At 43.8% G+C, this 19,722-nt stretch overlaps 2 protein-coding genes across 6 annotated transcripts in view; one reads left to right on the forward strand and one right to left on the reverse strand.

The window, feature by feature from the left end:
- Nucleotides 1-19,722, forward strand: part of LOC144005902 (uncharacterized) — a 36,614-nt gene that overhangs the window by 6,976 nt on the left and 9,916 nt on the right. For all 5 annotated transcript variants that reach the window (XM_077504373.1, XM_077504375.1, XM_077504376.1 and 2 more), the window contains exons 3-4: nucleotides 1,781-1,869; nucleotides 15,710-15,856. In XM_077504373.1, coding sequence (XP_077360499.1) covers nucleotides 1,781-1,869; nucleotides 15,710-15,856 — 236 coding nt within the window. The remainder of the gene's footprint in view (nucleotides 1-1,780; nucleotides 1,870-15,709; nucleotides 15,857-19,722) is intronic.
- Nucleotides 3,913-10,899, reverse strand: spry4 (sprouty homolog 4 (Drosophila)). The gene is made up of 2 exons (XM_077505675.1): nucleotides 10,621-10,899; nucleotides 3,913-8,434 (listed from the first exon to the last, which is right to left on the reverse strand). The coding sequence occupies exon 2, from the start codon at nucleotides 8,378-8,380 to the stop codon at nucleotides 7,304-7,306; it is 1,077 nt and encodes a 358-aa protein (XP_077361801.1). The 5' UTR covers nucleotides 8,381-8,434; nucleotides 10,621-10,899; the 3' UTR covers nucleotides 3,913-7,303.

The raw sequence follows: 19,722 nt of genomic DNA on the forward strand, positions 1-19,722 counted from the left end.
ACAGCTTCTGCAAACTGCGTCGAAAAGTTGTGGAAATGAGGAAGAAAAAAATGAACGACCCTCACATCTTGTTGAACTCAACTCAAAATGCAACCTTATTTGCATGTGCAGATTGATTGGAGTATCTGGAGAAATCGAAGAAAGAAAACAACTACAGTTGTAAAGCAACTATCTGAGTGCTTCTATCATTCAAAAGCAAATTGCACTCAAATATGTTTACAGGCTGTTTTGGATGAAAACTTACTATTGTTGGTCCACATGACTCATATTAGCAAGTTACTACACGCTAGCAGTTAGCTATCAACTACTAACAAAATGCAAACATCAGCCAAAAAAACAACAACATATAAGAGACATTAACAGTTTCTGACTAAGCACAGATTAGAACGTATCGGCATGAATTTGAATTGGAACAAATCTTTTTTTGGTTACGTTTTATGTTTGTTGTTGCATGATAATCTTTAACATCTTGTTTATTTAAGTTGAAAAAGAAGTGACGAAGGCAGCATTTTTAATAAAATTTTGTATTTGTACTTTCTGGGGGCCGGTACCGATTGTTAGTAGTCAAGGATGCCGATAGCCGATATTTGGAGCCGATAAGTTTCGGGATCTCCCAGGGGCAGCAGCATGTTTTCAAAAGTTCAATTAAAACAAACAATTGTTTTATACACTAAATCAAGTATTCCAAAATGTCAAAACATCTTTATTACATTTTGAACTTTTCAAACAAAAACAGAAGGTGCAGAGAGAGTCCCAGGGTCGGCAAAAACGAAAACGAAATCTTACATTTTTTTTTTTTTTTAAATGGATCTATTATTGAGCATACGATTCTTGACAATTTTTGTCAAAATGCTGAATATCGGTGCCGATAATCGGTCTATCCCTAATTTTGACTCTTATTTTCTTTCGAGTTAATTGCTCTTTGCGTGACACTTTTGCGGTGTGACAGTGCGAGCGAGAAAGCGTCGCGTTAGCTCATTTCCCACAACGCCGATTATATGAGACGAGCGCATCTTTCTAACGTGCGCAGATCTGGCCAGTGTGCTGCCGGAGGCAGACGGGCGGCAGCGGCCCGCCTGCCGATAAGCGCCCGCGGTGGCCCGGACGGCCTCTCGGAGGGGAAGTGATGCAAGAACACACTAGCTCTTTGTTTGCCGCCGCTGCCACTTGGTCCCGTGCCAGCGGCCCCGCTTAAAAGAAAAGAAAAGAAAAGAAAAGAAAAGACGAGCGCTTTGGCCGCGTTTGCCGCCTGGGTGACTGACTCCATGGTGGACACGCTGACCGGCCCACATGACTTGCATGGAAGAAGGCAAGCGAGGGGGAAAAAAAAAAAAAACGCAGCTTAATATCTTTCTTCTTACGTGCTCACCTCCGTAGCCTCAAAGTGACACTTGACCCGTGAACAAGGAAAATGGAAGTGCATATTAAGTGTCTTCACACATTCCATTTCAAACTCTTTCAACACTTAAAACACAACAATGTGTTTGCTTACACTATATTTTCATACAATAATTTGATCTGAATGTGAAAAATAAAATAATATATTGGTGACAATCAAAATATAAACAATTAAATAAAAATCATATACCTGTAATAGTAATATATATATATATATACACACCAGTTAAAAAAACAAAACAAAAAAAAGCGCATGTGTTTATTTTTGTATGATTTAGTTTATCCTAGAGGAGACTGAATGACGCCAGAAAATGAGGCACGACAGCAATTTGGAGACTGTGGAGCATACTACTTTTTTTTGTGTTTTTTTTGTCATTTCCAGCTCTTTATCCGAGAGGAGACTAACAGCAGCAAGAAAGCAGGCCGTTGCAGCAAATGAGACACTGTGGAGTAAAATACTGCAGCAGCAGAGTAAGCTCATTTTAGCATGTGTTGAATTTCAAATGGAGACGAAGGGCAGGATTCCTTGGACGATAATATCAGAGCAAGCAACATTATTGACGTTATTTCAAACGGTTTATCCCAGAGAGACTATGGGCAGCAGAAAAAAAATAAAAAAAATGGGCCAGTGAGCAATGTGGAAACTGTGGAGTAACATAATGCAGCAACAGGGTACAATTTTTTTTTATTTTTTTTTGTTTTTTTTTGTTTTTGGCATTTCGGTTAGTGTAGCTGTTTATCTTAGTGGAGACTAGGGGCAACTGGACAGCTGCACTGAAGTGGAGACTATGGACTATAACGTAGCAGTAACAGGGTAAAACCTAATGTTAATGACTGCTTGCTTTTGTAATTCCCATCGCTTTTATCCAAGAGGAGACTAAGGGCAGCAGGGAAACAGGCCGCTGCAGCCAAGTGGAGAGTGTGGAGGATAATACTGAAGGGACATTTGATGATTGTGTTGTACATCCTGTGCTTGATCATAAAACTGTGGCAGCTTCCTGTCTTGATAAGAATGCGGGCGTGCGGGTGGAGTTGACGACGGAGGTGTGAAGGAAGTCGAAATGCAGGTGTGCGTGCGTGCGTGCGTGTGTTGAAAGAGGCGGCAAGTAAACTAGCAGTCACACTTCTGCCTCTTTTGTGTGTGCGTGACGCCAGACTTGCTTTTTCTCCATTTCTTGCTGTTTCACACATTGACTCCGCCCATACCAGGTGCGCTCAGGTAAACACCGAGGAAGCAAGTGTGCAAGTGGGGGGGGATGGGCACACCAGGGGAAGCCGCGAGGCCTCGGGCAGGTAACAGGCGGCGCAGGTGGGCCCGACCCCGGAAGAGTTGGCGTGCGCTCGCTCACTCGCTCGCTCGCTCTCGGCTGGAGCAGACCTTGTGCATGGGGGAAAGGAATGTCGCACATCCAGATTGTCACCGCACACACATTGCATGACATCGGCCACAGGAAGTCTGACGAGGATTTTCGGAGGCTTATGTAACGCCGCCCCATTCAGTCCACGCTTTATTTGGCCTTGGTGGGCTCGCCGACATTTTATAAAGTGCCATCCATTCACACGCGGGAGGTGTGCGAGACAGGAAGTCCGCTTGGTGATGGAAAAATCAAATCAAATAAAACCTGTAAATGCTGTGCCATAAAAGTCAAAACAAAGAACAGCGCTTCAAATGACCTCCTCCTAGTCACAAAAGTTCCTTTTAAAAGATACAACGTGGAGTGTCTTTTCATGACAATGTTTGTTGCTTTTCCTAGCTAGCTAGTATCTATTATAGTTAGCAAATTCGCTAATTTCGTTGATCAAGCAAGTTTTCCAAGTTAGCTAGTTAGCTTGTATTTTTTTAATAGTACAATGTAAATGTTTGAAAATTGCTTGTAATTACAGTACATCTGTCTTAGATACTTAACTATTCAAAACCTAAGATAGCTAGCTAAGTAGCTATCTCAGACAGCTTGCTATCTTAGCTAGCTAAGTAGCTATCTCAGAAAGCTAGCTAGCTTTACAAGCTAAGTAGCAATAGCTACTTAACTATCTGAGATAGCTACTTAGCATGGAAAGCCAGCTAGCTAGCTCGCTCTCTGAGAGCTACTTGGCTTGCAAAGCTTGCTAGCTAGCTGAGATAGCTACTTAGCTTGCAAAGCTAGCTATCTGATATAGCTACTTAGCTTGCAACACTAGTCCCTTTTAGTTGGCTACTTAGCCTGTTGTAGTCACCTACTTTGGTTATTTCTGTTTGCAAGTTGTTTTTATTTGCTACATATCTGTTATGATATCTAACTGGTGGCTACTTAGCATTAAACGCTGTTTTCTTTGGTTAGCTAGTTATCCTGTCTATATTAGGTCGCAACTTCTTTCCGTGGGTAGGCCCAAGCTAGTTTTCTAAGCTTGATAGCTCTTTCTTAGAGAGCTAGCTACTTAGCATAGCTCCTTTTAAGCTAGTTTTCAAATAACTGTGTCTCTATCATGTATGTTTGCGTTCTGAACAACAATCAACAAAAGAGGCGAAACAGCATCTTGGTGTATTTAACAATATATATTTCCATTGTCAATGTACATTCCATTTCAACATAAGCTTTCTTCACAAACAGAAAGTTGGCTTCTAAATAAATACTATATAAAATAGAACTTCAAAATAAATATATCTATAAAGGGAAACCTTTTTAGATGAGAGCTTTTTTTTTCCTCCTTTCTGTTGTAAAACAAAACAAAGCACAGATTTGTTGGCCTTTGCAAAGACGTAATCCGTATCATTGGCCCCAAAGTGAAGCGGCGCAGGCGGAGGGAGGGGTGATGGCGGTGTAGCATCGGAGAAAAGAAAAAAGAAAAAAAAAAAAGAAAGAAAGCAAATACAGTAACAGTATTGTCATTTGGAGGATTTCTGTCCAACGTAAAAGCGAGGCAGCTTTGAAAAAGGCAGACAGTTGGGCAAGACAGGCAAAAACAGGAACCGTGCGTGTGCCGTGGCACAACACAAATGTATGCCGAGCAGCTGCGTTTGTCAATCTCGACTGAGAAAAGGGGGAAGCAGCAGGAAATGGGCCCATCCAGACACGGCTGGATTGGATTCCCTCTGTGCACGCCGCAAATCCACGGGCCAGGAAGTTAGCTTAGCCTTCGCCTGCCATCAGCCACGCAGGGCATCAACAACAATTATGGTTTTTTTTTTTGGTTTGTTTTGATTGCAGGGCACACTTTTTCGAATTCAAGTGCTTCCTCTCACACAAACCCTCCAACAGTTTTTTTTGTGTGTGTGTGTGTGTTCCTTACCCCTCAAAATAGATATCTAATATATTCTCTATGTATTCTGTACTGAGTCGTAGTTATAGTGTACCATGCAACCTTTCAAGGACATTTAAGAGTCATCTCCGCTAAAGAACACAAACTATTTACAGCAAATAACTTGTTCACCTGCATAGCTTCTATGACTGAACATATCGTCTGTGATTTTTCCGCCGCCGCTCTTCTCCCATTTTGGCACCTTTTTCCAAACCGATTATTATGATTTTTTTTAATATTGCCACATACATTCGATGGACAGTGTGTTTAAAAATAAAAATCATAAAAATAAACCGAAAACACAAAAGGCCTTCAGTCTTAAAGGGCAGCATGCTTTTTTTTCCCCCCCTCATTTTTTTTTTTTTTTTTTGAAAAATTGGTGTCATCGTCCTTCCCTCCCCGTTTGCGCCGTGATCGCCTCGGACAACGATGACATGCTACCATACGTTCGTTTCCTTTGATATAAAAAAAAAAAAAAGGTCCTCATGCAAGCCACAAAAATAGACTTGAAAAGAGAACGCTATGCGGCACTAACGACGACGAAGACACTCGGACGAGCTAAAAGTAGAGCGCATGCCTCACAACAGCTGAGGTACTTCATACTGTGCTTGAGTCCGTTCTTTTAAGGGGCTAGCTTCCAACTAAGGATAAAATAAACAGCGTTGAGTAAGTGGCAGGTTTGGTTTGTTCGTTTGTTTGTTTGTTTTAACCGAACCGTCTTTAACCACGCCCCCGTCACATTTCTGGCTATTGTTTTTTGATTATTAGCTACTTCCTTTTCACCCACCAGTTGTTTCTTTGACACCTTCTGTGCAAACACTACGTCGATTTTAGCTTAGCAACCCCTACGCTACATTTAAGAAAAATGAGAAGTCTGACATTTCTTGTAAAATGACATCGGACTCAATGTCGGCGATCCAACTTAATCGATCTGGCATGGCACAATCCGGCTTAACACAACTTGTTGTTTTACACGTGGTACCAGTTTGTTTATTTTTTCCGTTTTGACTGAAACGTTCTGAGGACTAATGCTGCATTCGAGGGTGGTTGGAAGTGGGACTTTTCCGAGTTCAAACCAGGAAGTGTGTACGGGAACGCACCCATGAACTCAGAAATTCTAATCTGCGGGGGACGGACTACAAGTGACGTCATTCTACAATGGTTTTCCCTTCGGAAAACACAGACCGTGTTGAATCATTCATAAATTTCATAAATTTTTGACATAACTTGACGTAACACAACGTATGTGACAGTATGCTCCTATCTCCTTGCATGAAATGATACTATTTAATTGTATGGAATGTTTATGAAATAAGATCAAAACAATAAATGAATCCAAATTGTGAGCAGTTAAGTTTGCTGGAAGTCAACATGGGTTTTGAGCACCAAAATCAAAAACAATTTATCACTATCCGCCATTTTGGTTGTTTACTTTCGCCTCAAACGCTTTCAAGTCGGAACTGGGAAAAACCAACACGGAATATATCCGACTTCCAACCATCCTTGAATGCAGCAAAATGTCCGACTTCCCAGGAAGTCTTGAATGTAGCACATATTCTAAATCGTTCGAGGACAGTCCCTGAGAAGGTTTGGATCGACGACACGCTTGGATGCGCTCGGCCTTGCCTTCCGAAAAACTGCGATTGTTTTGCTTCTCCAGACTCAATGTTGGGGAATTTGAAATGAAAATCGGTGGCGACAAATGGATACTAGCGCTACTAACCTAACATATTTCAATTAGCAGCACACAGGGCTGTGCTTTTGGGGGCAGGGAAAAGGGATATACGCATATTGATATTTATCTCCATAGTTGAACTTGTATACAGGTATGTCGATATACAAGGAGTCCCCGAGTTACGTTGGAGTTACGTGCATACGCTAGTGATATAAATCGAATTTCGACTTAAGTTGAATTTCCCCATTAAAGACAATATTTACATCAAAATAATTTCCATAAAAAAATCTAATCTGTCCGAATGAAGGCCAAGTCTTTGCCAATGTTTGTTGCTGTCTATCCTTTCTGCGATCTTTTTATGATGTCGAGCTTGATTTCCATGGTAACTACTTTTCTTTAGGCTTGACCAACATTGATAGAAGACGTCGCTTTCTTCTTCTTTGGGGCCATGATGTGAAAAAAAAAAAGAGGGCGAAAAAGCCAAAGATACTCCCACAAGCGCACAAGCACTAGCGCTAGCTAAGGGCCAAATAGCGGACGAGGGGAAAACACTGCGGGCGAAATGGCGGACGAGGAGCCAAAATGGCGGACGGGGCGTAACCGTTGTAAAGTCGAAATGCCTTAGGTCGAGTAAGCCTTAACTCGAGGACTCCCTGTATTACCCCTTGGTCAGTTTACGGTGAGTTGGAAAATTAGCTGAGGGTACAAACTGTGCTTTGGGTCATCATTGCAAAACAACCCAAACTGCGTTGGGAGGGCGGTGGTGTCTCACCCGAGAGCTCGTCGACTCGGACCTGATCGTCCAGCTTTTCAAAAACAGGTCAAGAAGCTATCGAAGTACCTTTTTAGTTTGAGTCATCTTCCTTGAAGGGGTCCCTACAAATGGAACATGTACTGTGGCACTATCCGCTTGTGTTTTGAAGCAAGGCCAACGGCGGACAGGAGGTTCTGGTATCATGACCCCTGCCCCTGCTGCTGCTTATCGAGTGTTCCCGCTTTGGCGCCCACACCTCTGTTTGGACATGGCGGGACGGCGCCCGGCAAGTTCTTGCAGCGGCAGCCGGGCCTGCTGACATTGTCGTAGCACTTGTGTCCCAGCTTGGCCAGTCCGGCGGCCGGCAGGTAGCACACCAGGCACGGCAGGACGACGGAGAGCGCGGCCATGAAGGACCAGCGGGCGCAGCAGTTGGCCTGCGAGCACGAGCAGGGCCGGTCGGCGCAGGAGCCCTCGTCGTCCTCGTCCTCGGTGCAGTGGTAGAAGATCCCCTTGACCAGGCACATGCAGGTGGCGGCGTCCACCAGGCTCTGAGCCGAGCACAGGCACTCCTGGTTGCAGACCCAGCAGGCGGGCAGGGTCCGGGGCAGCGTGCACTCGGTGCATCGGCACTTGCCGCACTGTTCGCAGAGGAGGAGGTGCTTCTTCTCTTCCGGGATGGGCGCCGAGCCCCGCTGGCCCCCCTCCGGTAGTTTCCCAGACTTGAGGTCCAGCGATTTGGAGGAAGCGGAAGAAGAGGTGAGGACTTTAGCTTCAGAGGAACTTTGAGTGGTGATTGTGTTGACGAGACCCTGGTGGGGGTTGGGGTCCACGGTGGGGGTGGGCGCGGCATGATCCAGCAGCCTCTGCTCCGACGATGTGCTGCTGCTGCTGCTGACGGAGCCGGGCCTCCCACTGAAGGAGATCCACGGGTGGGTGGTGGCGTCGTGGCGGTGGTGGTGGTGCTCGCAGCGGCCCTGCTGGTGATTGTGATGCTCGTTGTGGTTGGCGCCCACCAGGCCGTCTTGGTCGGGGCGCCCGCCGGCGATCGCCGCCTTGTGGCTGCTGGCCGGCTGCCGGCAGACGGCGGCGGGGCTGTCGATGTAGTCGTTCTCCACGTGCGCCGACTTGATCCGATGGATGGGGTAGACGGCGAGCGGCGGGTGTTGCGGGCGGCCGCAGGGCGATCGGCCGTCGGGCGCTCGGCCGTCGGGCGAGGGCTGCCCCGTGACGGACGACGACACGCCGGGGATGTGCTGGGGAACCCGGGACTCCATGTGTGGGCTGCAGGTGCCTGGCGCCTCCTCCCTCTAAAGCAGCATTTAGCGCAACTGCAAACAAAGACGGCGCAGTTAAGATGACAGTTTTGTCTTTGGATGGTCCAACGCTGAATGATATCAAAGCACAACGTTACGAAAGCCTCGTCTTTTGAGATTTTGTCTCCTGATCGTTCTCCTGACTACGGCGTATTCAGACGCGTCATTGAAACGGAGAACCTGGAGAACTTCCTTCTTGCGTTTAAGCACCCACGTGATTGTTATTGTCAAAATATTTTGTTATCATGATCACACATACACTCTAAAAATGGATTGGTTAAAAAAAAAAAAAAAAAAAAACGACCACTCTAGTAGGTTAAGGTCATATTGGCTTGGTTAACCAATATATTGGTCAGACGTAGACCATTCCGGGTGGTTACGAGCATAACCAATTTTACTGGTTAGCCAAACAACCAATGAAATTGGTTCCAAGAGATAGTAAGTCCAGATCAGGGCTGGGCAAACTCGGTCCTCGAGGGCCAGAGTCCTGCAGGTTTTAGATGTTTCCGTTCATCAGCAAGCTCTGATAACGATCCTGTTGATTGGAATCAGCTTGCGTTGGAAGAGGGAAACCTCCAAAACCTGCAGGACTTGGACCTTTGAGGCCCGCCCCTGTTCTAGATAGATCATGTATAGTGTTTAAAAATGGAGATGTGTGTTTATGGAATAGATTATTAGGCATGACCAGCTCTGTGGCCTGGTGGTAGAGTGTCCACCCTGAGGCTGGGAGGTTGTGGGTTCACTCCTTGGCCGGGTCATACCAAAGACTATAAAAATGGGACCCATTTGCCAACCTGCTTGACACTCAGCATTGGAATTTGTTAGCTCGCCAAATGATTCCCAAACGCAGCACCTGAAAAATGGTACTTTTTTCTTATTGGTCAAATGTAACCCTTTTTTTTGGTAGATTTGACCAATCTGTTTTTAGACTGTATGCGGTCTTTTCTTCACCGTTCTGAAGAATACAAAGACGATTAAGCGTCAAATACGATTGTTCGGGTGTCATCTCGACACCATTTGTCGTCACTAGAGGGCATTTGCATGCTCGATGGGGATTCCGACCGATTATTTATTTTTTTTGGCATCTCTCAGCATTCACAGGACATCATTTGTTCCTCCTTGACTCTGACGTTGTCTGAATGTTTGACAAAAACGGTTCCCACAAGCAATTCAAGACGTTGCTCTCCATTTTTGCATATTTTGACATGCAAAAGATTGGGCTGAAAAAATGTAATGGGGAAGCAACATCATTTTTGTATGCTCATCATCTCTTACGTCATTTGTGGTTGAGTTGCAAAAAACATTGCGAATAATTGTTGGGCTGTCGCTTAGGTTTTTATTGTTTTGTTTTTTTGTGAATGAACGCTGCTCGGCTTGCACTGACGGTTGCAAGCATGACTCAAAGCGCTGCAGTCATGAGCGACGAGTTCTCTCTCTCTCTCTCTCTCTCTCTCTCTCTCTCTCTCTCTCAGCGTGTCGCGTTCATCCTCTTCAAAAGCTCATCTTCGCATTTTTCTTATCAACGCTATTAATTTCTAGTCAAAGAAAATCGTGTGCACGTTTTCGTTTTGTTTTGCTCGTTTGTAAAGAATGTGCAAAATCCGGTTTGACCAACCTGGTTGGCACCGACACACGCTTGTGATCAAATCAGGATCATTAGAAGCCGGAACTGTGCGTGCGTGCGTGCGTGAGCTTTTTATGTGCTTGCGTGTGCGCGCACGCAAACACGTCCTGCCCCCCCCCCTTCCCTTCCCTTCGATATGTGAATGGACTGAGTCATAAAAGCCGGAGGCGGACGCGCTGTGTGTCTTCTCTCGAGTCAAATAGCGTGTTTGGAAGTATCACGTGACGTATGCAAATGAACACGGGCACGGATTCACCTTGACGAACATTAGGGGAAAAACGACCTTTTTTTTGTTGTGCTTCTTGTCGTGCATTTGGTGATAGCTATCGGATATTGGTGACAAAAAAACAAAACACCTGTCATATTCCATTATGACAAAAATAAGCAATAAGTGGAAACATTGAAACGTCACAAACGAGTCTGCCCCTCAACTTTGCTTTGTCGCTGGTTAAATATTGACTCCAAGTGCAAACACGCGTGCAGAAAAAACAAAACAAAAATCCCAATCGCGATTGTATTTGACTTGCAAAAACCTCCGCGTGAAAGCTCGGACGGAATTCATGAAGCTTTTACTTACGTTGCTTCTCAGGGTAAAAATGTCATCTCGCCGTTGCGCAACACGTCCGTCTCCAATATTCCAATCCCAAATGCTGCGAACCAAGTAGAGTCCAAATGGTTTGAGGTGGGGTTAAAACAAAACAGAAAAAAAAGAAAAAGAAAAGCACGGAGTGACAATGTAAAAAAAAAAAAAGGGGGAGCGAGCGAACGTTTCTGTGGTCCGAGCGTAAAAAAAAGGCGAGTGCGGTTGTGGACGCTTTTGGATGTGTGGATGTTGCAATCTCCTCCACAGGAGGGAATAAAAAAAAAAAAAAAAAGGAAGAAGGGGAGGGCGGGAGGAGGTGGGCTGAGTTTTTATGAATGGGAGGGTTAGGGAGTTTTTTTTTTTTTTTTGTGAATGGGAGGGACTGAAGACTCGGGAGGTTACATTTTTATGAATGGGGAGGATTCCGAGTGCTGCTGCGCATGCGTCGCGACGAGCTTGTTTTTTTTTATGTGAATGGGGAGGAAGGAGAAGGGGGGGCTTTTTTTTTTTTTTTTTTTTGGTCACAAGGGCAATGTCAGGTCTCATTTACATAAACGCCTTTATCGCTCTCATATTTTTTTTCCTTAATCTATGCTTACCAAGGTTATCTATTTTTTTTGGGAGTACAAAACAAAAAATATTTAAACAGAAAAAAAAAATATTAAGACAAATACAATTATTTGAAACACTATAATTATGCAAGTTCCTTTTGAATGAAACAACTGATTAAATTAATTATTTTAAAATTTAAAAAAAAAAGTGCAGACTAAAAAAATTATGCAAGTTCCCTTTGGATGAAACAATTTCTTCAATTTTAAAATGGAAAAAAAGGTGCACACTAAAAAAATAGAACATATATATATATATATATATATATATATATATATATATATCCGATGATGGTAATGTTGTAATTGTGGAGTGTCCTAATTGAATTTTGATGAATTGCACAGCCCTAATCCACGTGAGTCCATGTTGATTCTACTTGTATGTCAATCCACAAAACGTGTTGGAGTAAGTTCAAGACTTGCTTTTTTATCTTCCTGTGCGACAGACAACACGGGTTGAAGTGTGAAGAAACACACGCACACACAATTTGGGGGAGGGGCTCGCGTGTGGGCAAAGCAGCATGAGGGCAAGGCAGGATTGACAAAAGGACAGGATGTTGTTGATTTGTACCCAAAGCACACGCAGGAAATGAGCGTCAATTTCCTTTCGCTTTGACATCCTCGTGTGTGTGTGTGCGTGCAACCGTGTGTGTGTGTGTGTGTGTTTGCTCCTCCCCCTCCCTCCCATATAAGGGCTTTTAAGCAGCCAAAGGTTGCCCCCTATGAAGACTTTGCATCCGTCGCCATGGCGACGACAACCGTCTCCAAATGGCCACGAATGCTCTTTGGTCAAAAAGAAGACACTTGCAAAAGATGAAGTGCGTTATTTTGCGTGGAGATCAACGGACGACTTTCACGGCTTTATTGCAGACGCGCGTCGTCAAATCGGAAAGTCAAGTCGACTCATCGGTTTTGTTTCCGTGTCAATTATGACGAAGAAACCGTTGTTGACGTGAAATGATGCCTTGGTTGCTTTTAAACGTACATTTTAAATATTGACTCTGCAACGATGACTCAATATCATAACAATGGATAAAATAAGTCTACACACCCCTCTTCAAAAGGCCAAGTTTTTGAGATAAGAAAAAAATTATTTCAAAAATGTTTTTCTAAATATTATTTAAATTATATATTTATATATGTGTGTGTGTAACAGCAAGAATGAAGTCATACATTGGCGATACGGTGGTCGATATCGGAGAGCGACTCGCAGATGCAGTCGACAAACGTGTCGTCATTCAAGCGGCGCAGCTGGCGTGTCGGACATGACTCGACACGGAGCGCTCGTTTTTGGTGTTGATGTCTTGTTGGCGTGATCGTCCAGGCGCACTATGCGCGCACGGGGGAAAGGCCTCCGGGTGTCTCCGGGGTCGAACCCCCCCTCAAATTCCATCCCAAGACTTCCAGCCTTCCTTCCGGCCACATCTGCTCACCACTGCTGACAAGTCTCGGGGTCATAACGGACAGCTCCATCTGCTCCGCAAACATATTTTCCATCACATGGAGGGGTGGGCTTTGTTTTTTTTTGTTTTTTTGGTCTCCAAATTCAAGTGAGAAAACAACATAACAACCCACAGCAAATTTTTGAACCACACAAATTCCACTCTTGCATCAAGTCCATAAAAATGGTACTTGATCAATATTCAAATTCAGATAACGTGCGTTATATTGCAATGCTGTTGCGTTTTATAGGTGGGTTTGCTTTTGCATAGTCGCTCTCCATCAAGTAATGGCTGGTGGACCCACGCAAGGCTCGCCCATTTTGAGAACAAATGAGCTAGCGTGCCAATTAGCAACTTTCTGGAAATCTGCTTCTGGTGTGGCGAGCCCGGCCCGGGTTCTTCTGTCAAATAAAATCCGGCCGAGCGTGCTCCGAAAACAGTCATTTGAAATGTCCGTCCCAGTTGTAAGCACACCATGTTCCGCACTAAACTCGCAATTCAAAAAAAACACAGGCCCCCTTTTTTTTTTTTTTTTTTCTCGGGGCACTCGCCAATGCCACATGCGCACACAAACACACACAAAGATTTTGTTTACTTTATTTACTGAGCCAGAGTTTGCTATTTGGCCAAACTTGCAAACGGTAAATATTTGCCTTGCAAAGGGACATTTTGCAATTCTCATCTTATCTCGATGAGTTCCTGTTCCAGGCAGCCATTTTGGAAATGGATCCTGGCTCACGTTCACTGATTTGATTGACCTTCATGTTGACATTGTGGATATTTAGTCTGAGGGACCTTTTTTGAGTTGACAAAAAACCCGAACCAATTGTCGTGCTTGAGCTCAACTTGGTGTCTGTTTTCAAATCAAATCCAAACTCGAGTACAGTTCATAAAAGGCACACTTGACCGAAGGCGTTTCCACTTGACTTAGCTTGCTATCATGATGCTTTCATTCAGATTTTTTTTTTTCAATTGCATCGATGGGGAATGAGGGATTGAAAGGAATGGAAAAGCTCATCATCAGTGTGGCACTAATATTAGTCACTCTATGCAGAGGATAAAGAATACGGCATTGAGTGCTGTTACGTTGACTGTCTACATGTGTTGCACTTGCAGCGCTGTTTGTGTTCAATGCATTGTGTCAAGTATAATTTTAGCATAAAGGCGGAGCTACTTGGGAGTGTCAAATAAAAGAGCTTGAAGCATCTTTTTTTTGAAGAATGATTAGCCAATCCCGAGTGAAAAAGTGTCCGAGGCCTGCCGCTAAGTGAAGCGAACTAAGATTTGTCGGCACGTGCGTGCGTTGAGTCATTTTGACGCCAATGGTCACGACGGGCCGGCGTGAGGATGTGACTCAAACACAAACGTGACTCAGCGCCTCTTTTGTTGTGACCGGCGATGAGGTGGCCGTGCACTTTCCGTCAGGGAAAAAAAAACTCACTCCAATTTAAAAAAATGCACTGCAGGATGTGAATCAGCATCGGGTTCGGTTCCGTACGTCGAGAGGAGACAATAAATGAGCGGCCGTTTATTTATTTTTTATTTTTGACATGACGCTGCTCAACGTGGGCTGATTTGTTTCAAAGAGCGCTCGTTAGGGTGGGATGACGTTTTTTTGTTTTACGTTTGTCCTCCACTCTGTTCCTGAAACGCATTTGTCACATTTATTCCTCATATTAGCCACAATCGTGTGAATGACAAATGACACAGACCTTTTTATTAGGTACGCCAGCTTGCTGGAATCACAATCATGATCACCTTCTATTGGCGCTGTCACACTATTTATTTATTTATGTATTTATTGATTGATTTGTTTGTTTATTCATTTATTTATATATATATATATATATATATATATATATATATTTATTTATTTAATTACTGATTTCCTTATTTATGTATGTATTTAATTATTGGTTTGTTTGTTAATTTATTCATTTATTTATATAATTATTTATTTGTTTGTTTATTTATTCATGTATTTATATAATTATTTAATTATTGTTTTGTTTATTTATGTATTTATTTATTTAGTTAATTAGATTTGTTTGTTTATTTTTTGCATTCATTTTTTTAATTATTGATTTGCTTGTTTATTTATTGAATTAATTATTAGTTTGTTTGTTTGTTGATTGATTGTTTTGTTTGGAGAACATGAATGAGTTAATAGACCCCGAAACGGAACTTGCTGTACTGACATGAAAAGGTTCAATACAATACGAGCGATCCAATTCAACATCAATGAATATCCACAAAATCATTTTGACCAAGCTGGTGGCTTCAAAATGGAGTCATTTTTACTGGATTTTACTTTCACTGTACATTGATGATCTTCTCTTTGCATTTCGATGAGAAATTGGAAACGGATTGTGACCCACTTTAGAAGTTTTTGACTCTTGTTACGTTCCCCTTCGCTCAACGAGCTCATCGCATATTATAGCCTTGTGTGTGTGCGTTGGGGGAATTGAGGCGGGGGGGTCTCAGCATGCACACAGGATGTTTTCACAGCCATCACTTTGGACAAGAGTGATTTACATCCTCCGAGAGCACGTTGAGAAGACGCACACACACAGATGAGTTCCGACCAATCGCGTCGCTTGAGAGCACATTGAATCGACTTGCGTTCATTTCCTGAAGTCTAATCCTCACCTGAAGCCAACTTGAGCTCAAAACTAACATTATATGCTCATACGTGCGTGTGCACAGCGCAAACAAAATAGCCACAGTTAAGAATTTCCCCAGTGAAAATAACAGCAATTGAATTCCTGATTAAAAACTGGACTAAATCTAAAAATGGCGGCTAAATTGAACACTAATCTGAGTCGACATGTCGCCCAAATAAGACTTTTATATTTCACAGTCGACGAGACACATTTTATCGTGTCGCAGTTTAACGCGACCGTAAGAAGCCTTGGCAAGGCCCAAGTCCGACTCACCTGCGACCCTAATGAGGACAAACGTGACAGGAAATGGATGGACGTACAAAATGCGAGTCAATCACTTCCCCTTTCTGCTCGTTGTTCTCCGCTGCAGGTGAAAAGGATCCTGGGAACACTCGGGTTCCTCTTTTCCAACAGCGTCTCATTGCATCACGGTTCCACAAACGGAACAAAGATCTTCTGTGTGCTGGAAGACTCGGGAGAAAGCCAAGCCACGCTGTAATGGCCTCCAGAGTAACAAGTGAGTCAAACCCTCGCGTACGTTCCAGATGACACTCTGCTCCCGAATTGTTGCTTGGACCAGTGATGTGACAGTTGTGAACCTGAGAAAAAAAAAAAAATGGAACCAAACTGACTTTGTGCCATTTTATACATACATACATACATACATACATATATATATCCCTGGTTGATCAGAAGCCGTTGCAGCTTGAATTTGTATTTGTGACAGCAGCAGAATGGAAAAATACCTGAAAATGGATCAAAAAGGGAAACGGTTAGATGATAAGCAATTTTCCTGTCCGACCAGTGGGGACCATTATGGATCTGAAATTTGGTAAAAACCTCTTCAGAGTCTGGCCAGGGCTCTCTGGTGTGTGTTTGGAAACAATAATTGAAGACTGAAAGTGCCTGGGGGGGGAAACTTACTGATTGAAATGTTTTGTTTTGATGGGAGGTTGTCCGGTTTTCCTGGATGGGGGTCAAAGCATCTCAAACCAGGATTTGGCATCAATCGTGGAGCGGAAATTGTATTTTGAAATTTCAATTTATTAGTTTTACCAAACTAAAAACGGCATCCAAACAAATGCAACATCGCTGTGAATGTTGTGTCTCCACCACAGGAAACACAAAAGCCATTCGACTCAACTTTGGCCTACGAATCGTCAACGTTTTCCAGCAGCAAAATCATCAACCATTCATGCAACTCCTCAGTCAAATGTTGATTGTTTAACACCGGACGGCGACAGTCGTCCTTCATCATCATCAGAATGATGCAAATTGTTGAAGAGTACAAGTCGTGGCTGGCAACTGTGTTGGGTCACACAAAAGTGCATCCGGGGCCCCGACACTAGCGTTTGTTCAAAAGCGTTCGTGGGCCTCCTGGTTGCGTGGTCTGGAATGGCGATTTTTGCAACAACGAGACAGCAGACACAAAGATTATGAGGGAAAAAAATGGGATTGGAACTGTACAGAGCAGGAGGATTGTGGTTTTGAATGTTCGCAAACTGGACTGCAAAGTGGCCGAGAATGACGGATGAGGATACTTCCTTCATCCGAAAGGTTTTCTCATCACGTTGGAGTTTGGCAGGAGAGCCACAAAGTCAAAAGGCAGTCTGACTCTCGGCCAACGTGTCAAAAGCTTCTTGGTGTTCTTTCGTTCTGGACTTTCGCATCCCCGGATCAAGTGCGTTGGAAGAAAGCAGATGTTTGGAGCCGGACGCAATCGTGGCTTCAACAGGTGGCCGCAGACGTGCATGTGCGTTATTCACAGGGTGCGACATCATCAACGTTTCACAAAACAGGACTTTAAGACCTGATGCAAAGTTAAGAACGAACGAAAGAACACCGCATGCTTTTTCGACTCGAAAGACGCCAAAGGTCTGCGAGGCGCCCTCAGAACATCTGCCAACCTGACTCTGGCGACGGCGAAGTGGACCTTTTGAAGCTCTTCTGCCCAAGTCATTAGCAGCCTTCTCGACGCAAACGCGCCAGCTGGACCGGAGGAGCAGATCAGGTCCGCCGTCTTGGGGATGCTTGGCGGGGTTGCAAGCTGAGCAAAGATCTGCAAAATCCGAGCAGATTTTTGGATCTTCTTGGAGGGCTGCAAACTGAGCAAAGATCTGCAAAATATTTACAGCAGAAGATTTTGGTGAACCTCCACTTTTTGGAATGTTTGACTTTTCACTATAGCATGACAACATTCACAAATATGATCTTGTCTTGGGAAGCGTCATCACGTCGGACCACATGCAAAACAATTTGACAGTCCATTGACAAAAAGACCAGTGAGCAATTCTCCCAAGAAAAAGACAAAACTGGACGCAGACTCTGTGAATACATAAATGATGGAAGGTGCACTTCCTTCCATAAACAATCAGCTTGAGTGCTGGCTCAAGCCACAAAACACTTTTTCCATCAAAGTTTGACCAAGGGAGTAAAAAAGAGCAAATTCCGGCACAGCGGCCAGACCCGGTTCACAGTTACTCGCTCCTGTGCGACGTCTGTGCGAGTTGAGAGGCAAAAACATAGCAGACAATCAAATCAACTTCCTTCCAGACAAAAACCATCCGACTTGGATCCGATATTCGCAATAACAAGCATCTTGTGGTTTTTCATCACAAGTTAGACTGCCAATTACTGGCCTGGCATGCGTACTGCAGCATTCTCCATCGCATTGGCAACACAAAGTTACATATTAAAAAAAGAACAAAAAAAGATGTGAATGCAGTCATGAATGTGCTCCACAAAGTTGTACTCGACCACGTTTATGGCAACCTGGCCTGCATTTCTCCATATCATACATTTTCCTGAACTTAATTTGACATCAAATGAACGACTGTGAACTTCCACTTTTCATTCGCATTTTGAGAAGTTTGCCACCTGACTCTCTGCAGCCAATGTCACGGTTCTCACAAAATGGATTGCCTCTCTTTTCATTGACTGTACAGTCCAAAAAATACAATAAACCGGGAACATTCCTGCTTGGATAGGCTCCAGCAACCCCACAACCCTTGTGAGTAGCAAGCGGTTCAGAAAATGGAGGGATGAATGCTCAATTATGTTATGAATAAGTCATGCTGCCTTTGTGTGACGCCGCGCAAGAGCGTCGGTTAGCGTTAGCCTTACGTACTTACGAGTGAGCTTGGGGGCATTTGGTTTGGTTTGATTTCTTGAACATCAAACATGAAATACAAATTACAAAATAAAAGTGAAGGAAAGAAAATAAAAGCCAAATTGGAAAAGAATGATCAGCAAAGCAAATATGTTGAGTACTTAGCTAGTCCTACCCCCGTTAACTTGTATCATGATAATGTACTACAAGGTACTCTATGTAATAAGGTATCATTAAAATAGAAAAAAGAAGCAAATGAAAAAAAGTGGAAAATAAACAGAAAATGCACTTTACAAATATTCGCATATTTGTGTTGTCACTTAGCTTGCGGATCTGTGAATGTGGCGTATGCAGCTTTTGTCATTTCACACTTGAAGGATTTGCAATCACTCTGGGGAAGAGTAATAATTCAATATTCCATAACATATCCACTGTAACTAAGCAGAAACGATACAAAAAGAAGAGGAAATTGCGGCAAAATAAGTTCATATTGAATTTTCCATATTCACTTCACATCTGGACCAGATTCCGGATGCTCCTCCTTGTTTTGGCCATCAAGGTGACATCTGCACACATGACAGTTATGCTCAATAAAATCCACTCACTGTTTAGTCTGTTAATTGGTCCGGATGCTTTTCTTTGGGAGTCTGCGTCGGAACATTTTGATGTGGAAAAATGCTTTTCATCAGTCTGCAATAACGAGCAAGACACTGATTGCACATTATTCCCCCCAAAATAATTTGATTTCCATGTGTTGGCGGGACACTTTGTTGGAGAATTCTGAGCTTGCGAGCGAGAGCGCAAAGGCAGATGGTGCCGCCCGGCCCGGCCCGGCCCGGAGGTGACTCGACTCGACTCGACTCGACTCGACTCGACTCGACTCGACTCGACTCGACTCGACCGTGCACATGCACAGGAAGAAGAATATGAGCCAGATGCTCCTTCGTTGACTAATCTCTCAGCCGCCACCTTTTTGCACATGGACGGACTCTGGGGACGCGCACATCCACATTTCCACTTTGCTGCATCATTTTGGGCATCTTATGAGATCATTTATGGCTTTTTGGGCCCGTTGCCCGAAGCACGTCAGCTTATTGTCGTATTGTCGCACAGTAGGACCGTGAACCTCCCACGAATCGAAGGAAAAAGGCTCCAATTTACAAGCAGCGCAAAAAGTGTATCAGAATCCATTTGCATCGCTGCTTGTCAACGCCGGGATGCTTGTGCGTGTGTTTTGTGGGGTCCCGACAGCGAGCGAGCCAGCGCAGGAATGC

This window comes from Festucalex cinctus, chromosome 18, assembly GCF_051991245.1.
Source record: "Festucalex cinctus isolate MCC-2025b chromosome 18, RoL_Fcin_1.0, whole genome shotgun sequence".
Lineage (NCBI taxonomy): Eukaryota > Metazoa > Chordata > Actinopteri > Syngnathiformes > Syngnathidae > Festucalex > Festucalex cinctus.